We start from the raw sequence: 18112 nt of genomic DNA on the forward strand, positions 1-18112 counted from the left end.
CTTGGATCATTTGGGGCCATGTTAATATTTGTCAGAAAATCATCAGTATGTTTAAACTGATTAGTGTAGAATTTTACATCATGTTTACATACATATTGCTAAATAGGTGTTGGCAAAACCTCCTTTCTGTTTCTATTTGGGTTTCTCTACCATATTAGCCAAAGGTTGGGTCTAAGTCAACCTTCTCCCCAAATACAACAATGTATTTATTCGCTTTACTGATCTTGCTCTTCCTCTATTCTGTGATTCACCAATTGTTCTCTTTATCATTTCCTTCCACCTATATTTATAAGGCTCTTTTTTCCTTTTAATACCTATGCATTGACTGCTTAATTCACGTTTTTAGTCTCTCTCATTTAATAATGGATGCATTTGAGGTTCTGGGTTTATCCATAAGCACAGTCTTTGTAATTTTGCAAATATTACAGAAGCAGGGAATCGATATTTATTGAACAGGTCCCTTGTCTGACGCCACACTAAGTATTTCACATCCTTCCTCATCTGTAAATGTTAAGACTCCTGCTTGCCAAGTCTGTCTGGAGACCCTTGTGAATGAAGCATCTAGTCCTCAGCAAGGGTTTGGTAACGACAGCCAGGGCCCTAATGGCTTTCTCATTTGACCCTCCCATTGTGCATATGAAGAAACTGAGGCTCAGTAAAGTAAAGGAAATTGCTCATGGTCACCCAGGGGAAAATGCAGGCAAGATTCCACCCCTGGCTCCTCTGAACTGACTCTCAGCACGCTCACCCCTCCTCTGCCCATCACCTGGCCTAAACCAGGAGCACATGGCAAAGAAGCTGCGGCTGTTGGTGGGGGCAAGAAAGCTGAGACACGCTGTCATCGTTCCCCATCCCAACCAAACGACCTCCACTCTTCAATTCCTGAGTGGATGATCTTCAGCTGGCCTCTACTGAGACCTTGGGCTCCTTTTTCAAGTAAAAGGGAAGGGGATGGCTTCTACAGGAAGTTCCCAACGTTGCTTGGACACTGGGAGCATCACTCCCTTCATGGTCCTCCCTGCCTGTGTCAGGAGAGACCTGAGTTCTGTGCAACCAAGGGTAGGGCAGAAGGTCAGCTGGTTGCCTCTACTGCAAGGGCCTGGGCCTGAGTGCCCCTGTCCTGGCCATTGGAGGGGGCCACTTATCTGCGGAGAGGGCGGTGGGAGGAGGTCTGGTGAGGTGGGCTGACTGATATGTTTACAGACGTGGACACCTTTGTTTGCCCCTTGGCTGCTCCACCAGGAAACCATAGTTTACAAAGGGCTCACAAGTCTCAACAAGATACGGGACTCCACACATTCATGGCTGTTGAACAGACAAATCCATTTCCACTTTACAACCTTGCTCTCTGGGGACTTATTTGTCAATGTGAAAAGAAATGATACAGGAACAATTACCAGATTATGCAAATCCATGCATTGGAAATCCAGGAAGAGCTGCACGGAGAGGATGCTAATCTTGTGGTCTCCCAGAAATGGGAAACTTAGAGGCTGCCTGGGCTCTTCCAGAGCACAGGCTAAGACCTGAGTACATCCTGTACAGCCCATGGCCGGTTTTGGACCTGGAGCCTAGAATGTCTGCACTCGCTTCCAAGAGATGACATTTCACAAGGAACGTGTGATTAGGCTTATAAAATTTTCCTTTCATAAATGCTTCCTATTCTTTTTCCATTGTTTGTAAACTCTTAATAAAAACCTGCTGTTGGGACCAGGATGGCTGATCATTTGATGTAAGGATCCTGAGTCTTTACCTCTTCATGCACTTTGCTTATGCATTTATTGCCTATCTGGTCAGTTACATATACAGCCCTTTGACATCTGCCTCACCATTACCAATAAAACCTGCAGAGTGAGGGGAATTTTCCTAACTCAGATTTTAAATACCTCTTTAAGAAGTCACCTCTAACCCTCAAAGACAAGGTGAGTGATGTCTTGGGTACCACACAGGGAGATAGAGAAATGAAGGATGCTCATGGCTCTTCTCCTTCTTTTCTAAGGATTTATTGAAGGGTAAATCAGAGCCTCACTTCATCCTGGAAGGTGCAAGCAGATTCGACATCCAACAAGGAGATGCAGGTAAAAGCTCAACCTCTTCCTTCCTAGTCCTGGAGCAAGGCAGGCTGCCTGAAGCCACCAGGTAGAGAGGAGTGGAGGACAGTGTCCCTCAGGACCACAGAGTGCTCCCCCAGCTTCTCAGGATGCATAGCTGGCACCCTCTGTGTTGCTGTGAACAGACTCCTCACGCCCGCAAGTCCACTCAGCAGTGGGTATGCAGAGCCCTTGGCGGGGAGGAATGATCAAAGAAAAGGAGAAAATAATCTGAGACTGAGTAGAGAGAAGCCTTAGTTGCTGGAAAAGGGGAAGGAATGAGAGACTCAGAAAAGGGAAGCAAATATTTTATTGAACTTCTGCACGCTCTGCCAGAGATTTTCATATGTGGTTTCATTAACACCCTGCAATATCCCCACTCTATATATGTAAAAATGAAGGTCCCACAGGTTAAATAATTTCCTTAATGTTACGTAAGTAATAGCTAAGAGAGTTGGGTTTAAATCCAGGGCTATTTGATCCCCCCCCACCCACACACACACACATACCAGACAGGTGTGTACAAGGAGCCAAGAGACACAGCAGAATAAGACAGCGCCTCTTCTGGAGTCCCATTCTAGCTCAGCGGAAACGAACCCAACTAGTATCCATGAGGACATGGGTTCAATCCCTGGCCCTGCTCATTGGGTTAAGGACCCAGCATTGCAGTGAGCTGTGGTGTAGTTTGCAAACACAGCTCGGATCTGGCATTGCTGTGGTTGTGGTGTAGGCCGGCAGCTGTAGCTCTGATTCAGCCCCTAGCCTGGGAACTATCATAGGCCAAGGATGTGACGCCCCCCCCCAAAAAAAAGTACCTCTTCTGAGAACAGATTCTATGTCCTTAGAATGTCAACTTCCAATTTTCGTCTTCACTTGGACTTCACCTGGTGAAACAGCATCTTGGGCCAAAACGATAGAAGCCTACCTGGCTGGCTTTCTGTGTTGGAAAAGTCCCCACCAGCCAGTAACCTCTTATCAGGGTTTAACCTAACTGGAGAAGGGACCTCTCTGAGGGTGTCTTTGTGGCTTCTACCCCCAGCACCGTGCCTGACATGAAAGGGTATTCAAGGTGGAAAGAAGACTCAGGAGAAGGGGATGAGCTTGCTCAAAAGGGCTCAGGGGGAACTTCAAGGAGAAACTCAAGGCCATGTTTCCCTCAAGGAGGGAAAGGGGAGAACCCCTGGGTGGAATAGAAAGGCCTCGACGGGGGTAGGAACTGGGTAGACGGGGGTAGGAACTGGGTAAACACTAGCCAAGAAAAACATAAATCTGTTTTCTCCAATTGTAGAGAGCGCCATTGCCACTGACACTGGCCACCAAAATCACTGTATCTTTAGTTCTGGGTACCTCTGGCAAAATGCATATCAGAAAGCAACTTGGCCCCAGGTATGCCAAAGCCTGACTGGGACTCTCCTGACCTCACTACCATCACCATCATCATATCACCAACACCAACACCCATCACCTCTCCATAGCCATCATCACCAACACCCCCATAACCACCACTACCACCGCCATCACCAATACCATCATCACCATAACCACCACCACCATAATCACCTCTATAAGCACCTTCTCTATCTTGCTTGGAACTGACCCCAGTGAATCTTTCCCCAGTTCTCCTCTCTCCAACAGGGAAAAAAAAAAGCATTATTCAAAAGGTGATGTGCTGACTCTGCAATGCATGGGGTGGGACTCCCAGGTGAGTCCAGTCTGCTTCTCATGGCTTATGTTCCCTCACAGGTGATTGCTGGTTCCTGGCAGCACTGGGCTCCTTGACACAGAACCCACAGCATCTGCAGAAGATCTTGACAGATCAAAGCTTTTCCTATCACTATGCGGGGATTTTCCTTTTCCGGGTATGTCCCCTGCTGGGGTGCTCCTTAAATGGGATTCTCTGTGAGCACAGGGAGGCAACTGCCTTGAATGTTCTCTTGGTCTGGCAGCCCGAGATGTGAAAGAGACATTTATGTGTTATTCTAAGTTACCAGAAAGGATTTGAGCTCATATCTGACAGCGTGTAGGGAAGATGAGACTTGAACTGTTTACATGTAAATAAAAAGAAGGGCAGAAAAAATCAGCAAAAGAGTTATTGGTCAAGAATGTACGCCATTGAGGGGTTGGCTCAGCGGTTAATGAATCTGACTAGCATCCTTGAGGATGCAGGTTAGATCCCTGGCCTTACTCAGTGGATTAAGGATCAGATGTTGCCATGAGCTGTGGTGTAGGTCACAGACATGGCTCAGATCTGGCGTGGCTATGGCTGTGGCATAGGCCAGCGGCTATAGTTCCAATTCGACCCCTAACCTGGGAACCTCCACATGCTTTGAGTGTGGCCCTAAAAAAAAAACAAAACAAACAAACAAAAAAGAATGTACACCATTGAGAGTTTGTCTGTCTTTTCTTGTACTCAATCTTGTTATGTGGATCATAGTAGCTTTAGAGTGAGTTATAACAACTGGTAGAATGAGTTATCCTTCTTACTCATTATTCTTTTCTCGAAAACATTTTATCTTGGTAATTCTTGCCCATTTATTCTTCTTTGAGAATTTTTAAATCATTGTGTCTTTATTAAAAAGAAAAGCCACTGTCATGTGGAATACAGCAGCATTAAATTTATGTAGTAATTTGGAAAAATTACATTTTTATCATTTTAATTATTCCTTTCCAAAAAACATTCTGTATCTTTCCATTTATTTAGAACTTGTTTTATGCCAGTCAATAAAATGTTACAGTTATGTTTTGATATTGGTTGCTGTACCCTTCTTGGTAAATATATTCTCAGATATTTTTACAGCTTCCGTAGCTAATGTGAATGATTTTTCTAACTAGATGTTGCTGAAAGGAGGAAAGCTATTCTTTACTTTATATTGAATTGTATCTAGCCACCTTAACAATTCCTTTATTAGTTCTAATATTTTTCATTAGTAGTGTCTGGATTTTTTCTAGATATTAGTTATCTAACATTATCTGCAGATAAAGATAATTTTGTCTCTTCTTTCAATACTCATAGAACTTCTTTAGTTCTTTTGCCTTGTCACATTAATTCGAAGATTGCAATTTTGAATACAAGTGTCTAGAGCCAAATCCTGCCCTCTCTTAATTTTAGTGACATACTTTCTTGATAGACCATTCTTTTAATCCACAGTTGGATTTAATTGGCTAAAAATTTTATTAAAATTTTTGTATCTATAGAATTGATTTCCAGTCATCTGTTGTGTTTATTATCAAGTTATGCTAGCTTTTTAACATGAATCCATTGAGATTTACATACTTTGATGTAAAATAATTTATATAATGCTTGTTCATTATTGATTATCTGTTCTTTGAAGGTAAAATAGACAATAGTTAAAATCATTGGAACCTGCTTCCTTTTGAAATTTGATTTCTTTAACTCTTCCTACATGTTCAATAGCTATTGATCTGCTTGAGCCTCTTATTTCTTCTGGAGGTAATTCTTAAAATTTATATTTTTCCAGGAAACCAATTGTTTCTTCTGGAGTTCCAAATTTATTGCCCCAAACTTGCTTATATAATTCTCTGCAAATTTATATAATTTCTTCTAATCTGTGGTTAAATCTACTTTTCAGTAGATTTAAAATATAGCATATAGCTATATTTTTATTTTTCCTTTTTTTTCCTTAATACAACCAACCTATTGTATAGGTTTTTGAATGACAACTTTTGATGTTCATTGTTCTTTTCTATTGTTTTTCTTTTGGTTTTTTCTCTTTTAAATTAAAATTATTTTAATGTGCACAGCAAAGGAAACCAAAAAGAAAACAAAGACAACTTACAGAATGGGAGAAAATAGTTCAAGATGATGCAACTGACAAGGGCTTAATCTCTAAAATATACAAACAACTTATACAACTCAACAGCAAAAAAAACCAGCAACCCAATTGAAAAGTGGGCAAAAGACCTGGATAGACATTTCTCCAAAGAAGATATACAGATGGCCAACAAGCACGTGAAAAAATGCTCAACATCACTGATTTTTAGAGAAATGCACATCAAAACTACCATGAGGGGAGTTCCCTTCCTAGTACAGCGGAAACAAATCCGACTAGGAACCATGATGTTTCAGGTTCGAATCCTGGCCTCACTCAGGGTTTAAGGATCCAGCAGTGCTGTGAGTTGTGGTGTAGGTCGCAGACATGACTCAAATCCATTGTTGCTGTGGCTGTGGTATAGGCCAGCAGCAACAACTCCTATTAGACCCCTAGCCTGGGAACCTCCATATGCCGTGGGTGTGGCCCTAAAAAGGCAAAAGACAAAAACCAAAAAAAAAAAAAAAAAAAAAAAAAAACTACCATGAGATGCCACCTCACAATAGTAAGAACAGCCATCATTAGTAAGTCCACGAAAAAATGCTGGAGAGGGTGTGGAGAATAGGGAATCCTCCTGCACTGTTGGTGGGAATGTAAGCTGGTACAAACACTATGGAAAACAGTATGGATGTTTCTTAGAAAACAATACATAGAACTACCATATGACCCAGCAATCCCACTCATGGGCATATATCCAGACAAAACTTACCTTGAAAAAGACACATGCACCCACATGATCATTGCAGCATTACTCACAATAGCCAAGACATAAAAACAACCCAAATGTCCTTCGACAGATGATTGAATTAGGGAGATGTGATATATATACACAATGGAATACTACTCAGCCATAAAAAAGAACAAAATAAAGCCATTTGCAGCAACATGGATGGAACTGGAGACTCTCATACTAAGTGAAGTAAGTCAGAGAAAAACAAATACCATATGATATCACTTAAATCTGGAACCTAATATATGGCGCAAGGGAACCTTTCCACAGAGAAAAAAATCATGGACTTGGAGAATAGATTTGTGGTTGCCAAGGGGGAGGGGGAGAGAATGGGATGGATTGGGAACTTGGGGTTAATAGATGCAGACTATTGCCTTTGGAATGGACTGGCATTGAGATCCTGCTGTGTAGGCCTAGGGACTGTCTAGTCACTTATGATGGAGCATGATAATGTGAGAAAAAAAGAATCTATACTTGTATGTGTAACTGGGTCATAAAATAAAATAAAATAATAAAATAACTATTTTAACATATTTTTAAAAATTTTATTGGAGCATAGTTGACTTACAAGGTCGTATAAGTTTTAGATGTACAGCAAAGTGAATAAGCCATATATATACTCTTTTTTCCCATACAATTTACTATAAACTATTGAGTAGATTTCCTTGTGCTATATAGTAGCTTCTTGTTAATTATCTATTTTATATATTATTCCCATTCTCCTAATTCCTGCCTGACACCTACGTTTCCCCCATGGTAACCATAAAATTGGTTTTGAAATCTGGGAGCTTATTTCTATTTTATAAATAAGTTATTTTGTATCATTTTTATTCAGTTCCACATATAAGTGATATCATGCAATGTTTGTCTTTTTCTGTCTGACTTCATTTATATGATAATCTCTAAATCCATCCATGTTGCTGCAAATGGCATTACTTCATTCTTTTTATGGCTGAGTAATATTCCAATTGTTAGAAATGGAGAGGGAAGAAGAATGCAGAGATGGGAGCAGGGAGCAATGAGAGCTCAAGCAGGTTTATAGACCAACAGAGTGTCAAGGAACAATGAGCAGAGAAAACTCAGGCTCTGAGCAGTTTAGGGAGCAGCTGCTTATATATATAGGGAAAAGGGTAGTTTCTATTTTTAGCACATTCTATTTCTAGCACAGGTTCATGATGGAGGAAGAAACAGGGAAGATACAGGGTGTGTTGTTACAATTTAATAGTCTCTCCCCCTGCTTTTGTCTTACAGCTTTGTGTTTCATTTTGTAGTTACCACATAACACCAGTGTGTCATGTGGTAACTCCATCATGAACCTGTTGCTGCAAATGTGTGTGTGTGTGTGTGTGTGTGTGTGTGTGTGTGTGTGTGTACCACATCTTTATCCATTCCTCTGATGATGGACATTTAGGTTGCTTCCATGTCTTGGCTATAGTAAACAGTGCTGCAACAAACATTGAGGTGCATGTATCTTTTTGAATTATGCTTTTCTCTAGATAGATGCCCAGGAGTGGGATTGCTAGATCATATGGTAGTTCTACATTTAGTGATTTAAGGAACTGTCCTCCATAGTGGTTGCAGTAATTTACATTCCCACCAGCAGTGTAGGAGAGTTTCCTTTTCTCCACACCCTCTCTAGCATTTATTGTTTATAGATTTTTTGATGATGGCCATTCTGACTGGTGTGAAGTGATGCTTCATTGTAGTTTTGATTTGCATTTCTCTGATATAATTAATGATGTTGAGCATCTTTTCATGTGTTTTCGACCATCTGCCTATCTTCTTTGAAGAAATATCTATTTAAATCATCTGCCCATTTTTTAGTTGGGTTGTAATTTCTTCATATAAGGTTTATATTAATAATAACCTTATATAAAAGGTTTACCTTAAACTTACATATAAAGTTTATATAAAATGTTTTATATAAAGTTTATATAAAGTTTCATGTGATATTTGTGTATTTTCAAGCTTAATCCCTTTGTTGCTTCATTTGCAAAGATTTTTCTCCTGCAGGTTGTCTTTTCACTTTTTTATGGTTTCCTTTGCTGTGCAACAGGTTTTAAGTTTAATAAAGTCTCATTTGTTTATTTTCATTTTTATTTTCATTACTATAGGAGGTGAATCAAAAAAGATATTGCCGTGATTTATGCCAGAGTGTTCTGCCTGTGTTTTCCTCTAGGAGTTTTATAGTATCCAGCGTTATGTTTAGGTTCTTAATCTGTTTTGAGTTTATATTTGTGTATGGTGTTAGAGAATGTTCTAATTTCATTCTTTTACATGTAGCTGTCCAGTTTTCCCAGCACCACTTATTGAAGAGACTGTCTTTCCTCCACTGTATGTTCTTGCCTTCTTTGTCATTGATGAGTTGACCATAGGTGCTTAGGTTTATTTCTGCACTTACTATCCTGTTCCATTGATCTATATTTCTGTTTTCTGTGCCAGTACCCCACCATTTTGATGACTGTAGCTTTGTGGTATAGTCTGAAGTCAGGGAGCCTGATTCCTCCAGTTCCATTTTCCTTTTTCAAGATTGCTTTAGCTATTCAGGGTCCTTTGTGTTTCTATACAGATTTTACAATATTCTGTTCTAGTTCTGTGAAGGATGTCATTGGTAATTTAATAGTGATTGCACTGAATCTATAGATTGCTTTGGGTAGTATAGTCATTTTGAAAATATTGATTTTTTCAAACCAAAATCATGGCATATCTTTCCATCTGTTCGTGTCATCTAACTTCTTTTATCAGTGTCTTATAATTTTCAGACTACAGTTCTTTTGTCTCTTTAGGTAGGTTTACTCCTAGGTATTTTATTCTCTTTGATGCAATGAAAAATAGGATTGTTTCCTTAATTTCTCTTTCTGATCTGTCATTGTTAGTATATAGAAATGCAAAATATTTCTGTGTGTTAATTTTGTATCCTGCAACTTTGCTGAATTCACTGATGAGCTCTGACAGTTTCCTGGTAGTGTCTTTAGAGTTTTCTGTGTATCATGTTATCTGTGTATCATGTTATCTGCAAACAGTGACAGTTTTACTTCTTTTCCAATTTGGCTTCCTTTCATTTATTTTTCTTCTTTAATTGCCATGGCTAGCATTTCCAAAACTGTGTTAAATAACAGTGGTAAGAGTGGAAATCCTTGTCTTTTTCCTGATCTTAGCAGAAATTCTTTCAGCTTCTCACCATTGAGAATGATATTACCTGTGGGTTTGTCATATACAGCTTTTATTATGTTGAGGTAGGTTCACTCTCTGGCCACTCTCTGGAGAGTTTTTAATCAGAAATGGGTGTTGAATTTTGTGAAAAGGTTTCCCTGCATCTATTGAGATGACCATATGGTTTTTATTCTTCAGTTTGTTAATGTGGTGTATCACATAGATTGATTTGCAGATATCGAAGAATATTTGCATCCCTGGGATAAATCCCACTTGATCATGGTGTATGATCTTTTTTAATATATATTTGGATTCTGTTTGCTCATATTTTTTTGTCTTTTTGTATTTTTAGGGCTGTACCCACAGCATGTGGAGGTTCCTAGGCTAGGGGTCCAATCAGAGCTGTAGGTACTGGCCTACACCACAGCCTCAACAACTCAGGATCCAAGCCACATCTGCAACCTACACCCCAGCTCATGGCAATGCCAGATCCTTAACCCACTGAGTGAGGCCAAGGATCAAACCTATGTTCTCATGGATTCTAGTTGGGTTCATTAACCACTGAGCCATGATGGTAACTCCTCTGTTTGCTAATATTTTGCTGAGGATTTTTGCACTTATGTTCATCAGTTATAATGGCTTGTAGTTTTCTTTTTTCTTGTATCTTTGGCTGGTCTGGTTTAAGGGTAATGGTGGCCTCATAGAATGAACTTGGGAGTGTTCTCTCCTCTGCAAATTTTTTTGGAGGAGTTTCAGAAGAATAGGTGTTACCTCTTCTCTAAATATTTGATAGAATTCACCTATAAAGCCATCTGGTCCTGGACTTTTATTTTTTGGAAGTTTTTAAACCATAATTCCATTTCAGAACTTGTGATTTGTCTATTGATATTTCTATTTCTTGTTGGTTCAGTCTCAGAAGATTGTTTATCTTTATAAGAATGTGTTCATTTCATCTAGTGTATCATTTTATTGGGATATAGTTGCTTATAGTGGTCCCTTTTCATCCTTTGTACTTCTGTGGTGTCAGTTACACCTTTTCCTTTCTTGTTTTTGTTTTTCTATATAATTAATGTCAATTTTTTCTATTAATTCCCATTTACTTTCTCTTGGTTAATTTTATTGGGTTTTTTTTTTCTTGTTTTCTGAAACGGTACACTTAAAATCTGTTTTTCCTTCATGAGAAAATCTTTTAAGACTAAATTTTCCTTTAAAGTCTTATCTGTATCCATAGGTTTCATATGTCCACAGAGTCATAGATATCAGATGTCTTTTATTAATTTTAAGATAATATGTTTTAGGTTTTTTTGATGATGTTTTAGTTTTAATTAAGTTTTATGGGGGATCACCTCTTAATTTATTGAATTTTAGACATTATTTTATGATCAGAGAATATAATCCATAAAACCTCAACATTTGAAGAAATTATCAAAGTTTTATTCATAGCCAGGCCTGCAACAGTTTTTATAAATGCTTCATGGATATACGAAATGAGTATATATTATCCAGTGGTCATGAGTTTGACATGTGGAATCAAACTCTCTGGTTTGCAGATTGTATTATTTGCAATAATTTCTTTTATCGTGGCTTATTTTTTACCTATTTGTCTTGTCACATTCTAAAATAGGTGAATTAAAGTTCTTCCACAAAGTTAGAGTTTGGAGGATTCCTCTTCTGTTTTCAGGTGTTCTGGCTTTGTTCTTTCCCTGTTATATTCTTTGGTTTCCAGAGGTTTATGTTCCTGTTCTCTGGTTGTTGGAGAAAAACTTATACAATACCCCTCTTTGTTATATTTAATGCTTTGGGTCTTGAATTCCTCTTTATCTGATATTCATATTACTATTCCAGGTTCCTATTACTTACCTTTCCCTATTATGTCTTTTCTCATCCTTTCACTACCAATTTCATTTTCTCTATGTTACAATCACTTTCACTATGTTACAAGTACGTTTCTTTTTCAAAGCATATTTAAAACTCATTGTGCACTATTGTTTCTTTCAGACTTCATTTCCCAGACTTAAGATTTTTGCTCTAATTTCATCCTCATTAGGTAGGAGGTGTTCCTTGAGTAGTTTCCTCAGATTACATGAGTCTTTTTACTTGCTTTTACTGAAAAATATTTCAGTTGAGTTTAGGATTCTTGGATCACATTCCCTTTCCTCAAGTATCTGTAAACATTTTTCCATTGTCTTATATTTCCAATGTTGCAGAAGAACAATCCAGTGCTAATATAGTCCCTTGAACTCGTATGCAAGTTTATATTCTTTACAGTTGAAAAGTTATAAGAGGCTCTCTCTCTCAGTTCAGAAATTTCTATAGGATATGTCCAGATATATGCCTTTTTTTGGACACCCCATAGCATATGGAGTTCCCAGGCCAGGGATCAGATCTGAGATGAGCTGCAAACTAAGCTGCAGCTGTGTCAACACTGGGTCCTTAACCCACTGTGCTGGGCTGGGGATCGAACCCATTTCCCGGTGCTCTCAATTTGCTGCCAATCCCATTGTGCCACAGTTAGGAGTTCCCAGATGTATGCCTTTTTAAAATTAATCTTGCCTGGAATTCAGTGAGCCCTTTCATTATGAAGACCTGCCTCTTTTTCGGCTCAGCTATTTTCTCCATTTTTTCTGAGTGTCCTCCTGTTCTTTCAGGTCCAATTATTTGCGTGTGAGGTCTTCTCACAAGCTCCTCAATGATGCTGATATTGCTGGTGCCAGGATCACACTCAGAAGTTAGCTAGAAGATGCAGGATTTAGCTATGTCTGGGCTGACCTCATGGCTGCAAGTGTTGGTGGACTGACAGGTGGTTAGGACAAATAGGCCCAAGGAGGACATGCTCTGCCCTTCTGGATGGTGGAAAAAGTCCCACAGTTCCTCTGAAATAGCTACAGTGCTGACCTCTGTACACCTCATCATTCTGAGCCTGGGCACTGCTCTTTGGAAAGGGTCCACTCCCTGGGCGACTTGGATGCTTTGCCCAAAACACTTCTGTCTTCCTTTAGACACTTGAGTATGAGCCAAATGACACCAGCCTGCATCTTGGTGGTGGGGGCGGTATGCAGACATTGTCCAGATCCAGATTCTAACCCTCCTACCCCAGAGAGGTGAACCAGGAAACACAGGCCTGTAGCCTCTTTCTTGACCATCAGTCAAGCCATTTATATCCTCTCTAGGATCAGTGTTCTTATCTGAGGTTCCCCTTGTAAGGAGAGAACAGGTCTGATCAGTGTTACTGGTGTGGGAAGATGCGAGTGAAAGTGGAACCAACCAGAGGAGGTCATGCAAGCCAGAACTCACTTATTCATGATGGCCTACTCTGTGCCAGACATTATCCTAAGCGTTGAACAAAAAGGCTGTTGAAAAACTCTTCCTTCTGGAGTTTGTATCGTGGCTCAGTGGTTAACGAACCCGACTAATATCCATGAGGATGAGGGGTTCAGTCTCTGGCCTTGCTCAGTGAGTTAGGGATCTGATGTTGCCATGAGCTGTGGCGTAGGTTGCAGATGCAGCTCAGTTCCTGAGTTGCTGTGGCTGTGGCATAGGCCAGCAGCTGTAGCTCTGATTTGACCCCTAGCATGGGAACCTCCATGTACCATGGATATGCCCCTAAAAAGACAAAAACCCAAAACTGTTACTTCTAAGTGAAGTCAGTCAGACGGTGAAAGACAAACATCGCATGTCATCACTTATATGTGAAATCTAAAAAAAAAAAAAAAAAGGATACAAACAAACTTATTTGTAGAACATAAAACAGACATGTATGGTTACACGTTGGCAATGGGGTGGGGGTTGTGGGGTGGATGGACTGGGGGTTTGGGTTTGGCATATGCACACTGAGTTATATGAAATGATAGGCCAATGGGGACCTGCTGTGTAGTACAGCAAACTCTACTCAATATTTTGTGATAATCTATGTGGGAAAAGAATCTAAAAGAGAATGAATGTGTGTACATGTATAACTGAATCACTTTGTTGTACAGTAGAAATTATCACAACATTGTAAATCAACTGTAAAACTTTCAAAAATGAAAGACTGTTCCTCCTTTCAAAACTGTGCCCTCACTTTCACACTCTCATCTGATCCCAGTCACAGTATGAGGCAGTTCTTACTCTTACTGATATTTGACAGATGAGGAAACTGGGTCATGGAGAAGTCAGTGTCTTACCCAATATCTATTGCTTAGGTAACTAAAGGCAAAAACAGGACTTGAGCACAGTTCCACTGGCTAGACACTGCCTGCTATCCTTCACTATCCAGTGAAACCCCAAATCCAGATCCGCCTGTCCTTTTAGTACCCTCCTAGGAGATAGGGTTAGCTTCCTTGGTGCTTTAGACAGGTTTCATGATCTCATTGTAATAGTGTGCCTCCCAGCCTCGCCTGCCCATGCATCTTGCTATGATTGGGTCACAGATGCACCGCTGTGCCAGCACCAGCTCCAGTGCACTGGTTCATTAGAAACTGAGAACACCTTCTTTGTTTTGTGGCCACTGACATCTCTGTCTTGGTCTCCATCTCTGCTTCAAAAGTGCCTCCTTATCTGGATGCAGCAGTCCAACATCTGGGATACCCAGCTGTGGACAAGCCCATGAGGACAGCTCCCCATCACCACTGAGCAGATGATGGATCACATCCACCCAGCTTTACTCCCAGCCCACCTCTCAGAGAACTTGCCTGCCTCAAAGACAGGCCTGAAGCTGAAAGCCCTGTTGCTTATCCAGAGACCAGGAAACAAACTCTAAAAAGCTGGCTTTGTTATGAATTTTCCTCATTTGGCAATGTCCCCGGGTGACCCATTAAGAGTTGGATGTTGAAGATTGAAACAGTCTGTTTTGGAGAGGAACATCTGGTTCATTTGCGTTCATGGCAGCAGCAGTGCCAGCCCACTTCATTTCTGCTGCTGTGATGGTAGGGCCAGCTTGTCCTGAGGAGAGGAGGGCCAGGGCGAGGCTGTAACGGCTCAGTCCTCCTGAGCAACCTCACCGTCCAGCCTCCAGACCTCCGCCCATGCCCTCTGGGATGACTTCCCTGCTCCTCGCCGCCTGCTGGAATCCTGCCTCCTCCCTCAAGCCCTCATCTCCAGGAAGGCTCTTCTTCTCCATCACAACCCTCTGTATCTCCTGTCCCCTTTGGTATTCAGCACCTGCTGCCATTTTGTACACAAGATGTACCGGGGAGTCTGTGTGTGTCTGAAGCTCACAGAGGACTTGCCAAAGTGAGGCAGGAGTTAATAGGAAAGTCCAGATAGAGCTCAAGTTTCCTTTCTTCCTGCCTGTATTTTCCTTGATTAACTCGATCTGGGGTTCGGCTGTCACTGGAGAGGACAGGCCAGTCCCCTCTTTACCAAACCAAGCTGGGATTTTGTTTCGGATAGACTACATTGTGGCCTTGTGGCAGTGGTGTGGCTGTGGTGGTTATCATCTTTTGGTCTGGATTGGGGGCTGGAGTGCTCTCCTGCCCCAGCTCTACTAAGGCATCTGTTCTTGAATCTCTCCTCCAGTTCTGGCAGTGTGGCCAGTGGGTGGAAGTGGTGATCGACGACCGCCTACCTGTCCTGAACAAGGAGTTCCTCTTTGTGCATCCTCGCAACAAACGGGAGTTTTGGCCGTGCCTGCTGGAGAAAGCTTACGCCAAGTAAGGATGTGGTGGCCCCTCTGCCCAGGGCCTGGATGCTGGCCCTGCCTGCCCAGCCACTTGCCCTGACAGATGCTCCCCACCAGCTGGGCCTAGGACTTTTGGCAGCTCTGTTCAATGCAACCGATGCCCCTGGGAGCATCAGAGCCTTTGCCATCTCGCCAGGCATCCTCTATAAACATTCACTGTGTACAAGGCTGTGATGGAGCCATTGGGAGAGAATCAGAGGCAGGTAGCAGGGGTGAGGGGGTGGGCAGGGCTGGAAAGAGATGGGTGCTGACAATGATACTACTGTAAGGGCTGGTGAACAGAGCCAGGTAAAATGTAGTATCATGTTCAAGATCTGCTGCAAGGGCAGAGGAGAGAGATGACAATTATGACTTTCTGCACAGAGGAGCTGGCATTGAGTGAGGCCTTGAAGGATAGGTAAGAGTTCAGCAAAAGGAGAGAAGCTGGGGAGGGGGGGGACATCCCCAGCAATGGGAATGATTTGAGCAGTGACCCAGGGGCAGCATAGTTGGGGAGCTGGTGCAGCTGCTATAACATTGCATTTATGTGGGGGTAGGGTGGGAGCTCCTAATTATTATCTGGTCCAAACACCATGAGTCAGAGGCTACCTTCTGGTGTTAATAAGCTCAAGGACTTATAAACTCCCCAAGCCACATGTTATACTTAGACAATTTGAGTTGCTTTTATTCAACAGATGTTTATGGTACATTTAATCATAGTCCAGGCACAGGGCTGGGTGCTGGAATAGAGACTCCCAGGCTAGCTCAGGTGGGTGTGTACAAGTGTATGTGTAACAGGTCGCTGTCATCAAGACCCACACAGGTGAGGGACATATCAGGGACACAGGTGAGGGAACTCAATGCTAGGAGACAAAAGGACAGAGGACCACATGTTTCAGGAGAAAAGGGATAATGGAGAATGTTCCCAAATCAGGTTCCCCAAAGACGATCCTAACCAACCCTTCATATGACAAATGGGGAAGCCAAGACTCCGAATAGTGATGTGATGGCAGGTGAAAGTGGCTGATCTGAGGCCACCCAGGTCTTTGGTGGTTTAGCTAGGGAACATCATTTGGCAAGACTGAAGCCCCTGTCCCGTCCCCTCCTGGACTCTGAGAAGTAGTAAGGACCCCCATAGACCACCCCAGTCCCTGAGCTTCCAGAGGGCACATCTCAAGGGCTCTTTTTGTGCATTTTTTCTTCTGAGCCAACCTGGGCAAAACTAAAGCTGTTGTTCATTTCCTGTGTCAGGAAGAGCAGGTCGTCAGCATTTGAGAGCGAAGCCCAGATAACAGGCGAGGTGGTTGAAGCAATCCATATGTTTGGGGAGGTTAATTCACTTCTAAGCTACTTATGCAAACGCTGCCATTATCTTTCCAGGGTGGATTCAGAGCTCACCACTCCAGGGCCTCTTTTTTTCCCTTATTGAAAGGGGGAAGGGGGCAAGGCAGTTTGCTTGGAGAATTAGAAAGCTGGCGGATGAAATGATGACTTTGACCCCATTTTGTTAACAGCTGACCTAAAGCAATCATCCAGCTTGAAAAGAAATGGAAAACTGGACCCGGAACCCACATTCCACTGCCTGCAGAAATCTAGTGCAGGAGAAAAAAACTCCAAAGCTATTTAAAAGGGTTTCCTTCCATCCAAAGAAGGAGGATACAGAATGCAGGAGCAAATCAAATAGAATTAGAGCACTCCAGAGCTGGACGGGGCCTCTGTCAGCATCCAACCCCATCTTTTTTGAATGATAAGGAAACTGAGGCTCAGGGGGTGAAATGACTTGCTCACCGTCACCCAGTGTTTGAGGCCAAGCTGGGACTGTTCTGTCCTCCCCAGTCACAGGCTTTTCCATCATCCCTGGATACCGTCAGTCCTATAGGAAGAGGATTTATCTTTCTGCTTCTTTGGAACTCAGTGTCTGGCCCAGTGTCTAGCCCAGGCACGGAGAGCCTGCCTGTCCAGGTGGAGACGGTCCTCTTTCCCTCCCAGGGGGTAGACAGTTCCCGGGGAACTCCAGACTTTCAACCGGGAATCTGGAGATGAATTGATCAAGTGAGCCAGATGTGGGGAGGAAAAAAAAATTTGTTTGCAGGTCTCCCCTCCCCCCAGAAATCATAAAATAGGAGAACAGGGAACAAGATCTGGTAGGCTTGATCCCCCCATCCTCCCTGGGAGCTCTGTGGCTCAGAATCGCAACCTTCCAGCATCCTTTCTGGCTCTAATTTGACATCTGAATTCTTCCCTCTCTCGTATCATTGCCAGGCAGATAGACATTTCCCCAAAAGGAGGCTGATGCCGAGGGATGAGAACATGGCTCTTTCAGAATTGCCAGGTTCAGGTGACAAGATGTTGTGACAGGTGTGGCAAACACAGTGCTGTCTGTCTTTCCCCCTCTTCCTATTTCCTGTCAGCGAAGGGGGCTGAGAAGAGCTGCCATGTCACCAAAGCATCGGCAGGATCCGTGAGCTCATGTTTATAAAGCAGAGGGAGTTCCTTGTCCAAACACCCAGCTGTGGCTGGAACAGGCTTCGTGGCCGTGGTGGAGACACAGCGAGAGAAGGCTGTGGAAGATGCCAGGAGAGGGGCCGTTGGCTAAGGGTCCCTCCCCTTGTGTCGGGTGTCTGTGGTGACCTTGGAGGAGGTGGGTATGGGAGCATGACATCGGATCAGGCCC

At 42.3% G+C, this 18112-nt stretch overlaps 1 protein-coding gene across 2 annotated transcripts in view; it reads left to right on the top strand.

Annotated features, from left to right (window-relative positions):
* CAPN13 (calpain 13) overlaps positions 1 to 18112 on the top strand; it is a 90377-nt gene that overhangs the window by 27195 nt on the left and 45070 nt on the right. For both annotated transcript variants that reach the window (XM_021087660.1, XM_021087661.1), the window contains exons 3-5: positions 1997 to 2075; positions 3831 to 3946; positions 15297 to 15430. In XM_021087660.1, the coding sequence (XP_020943319.1) occupies positions 1997 to 2075; positions 3831 to 3946; positions 15297 to 15430 (329 nt within the window). The remainder of the gene's footprint in view (positions 1 to 1996; positions 2076 to 3830; positions 3947 to 15296; positions 15431 to 18112) is intronic.

Source organism: Sus scrofa, chromosome 3 (genome assembly GCF_000003025.6).
Source record: "Sus scrofa isolate TJ Tabasco breed Duroc chromosome 3, Sscrofa11.1, whole genome shotgun sequence".
Taxonomy (NCBI): Eukaryota; Metazoa; Chordata; class Mammalia; order Artiodactyla; family Suidae; genus Sus; species Sus scrofa.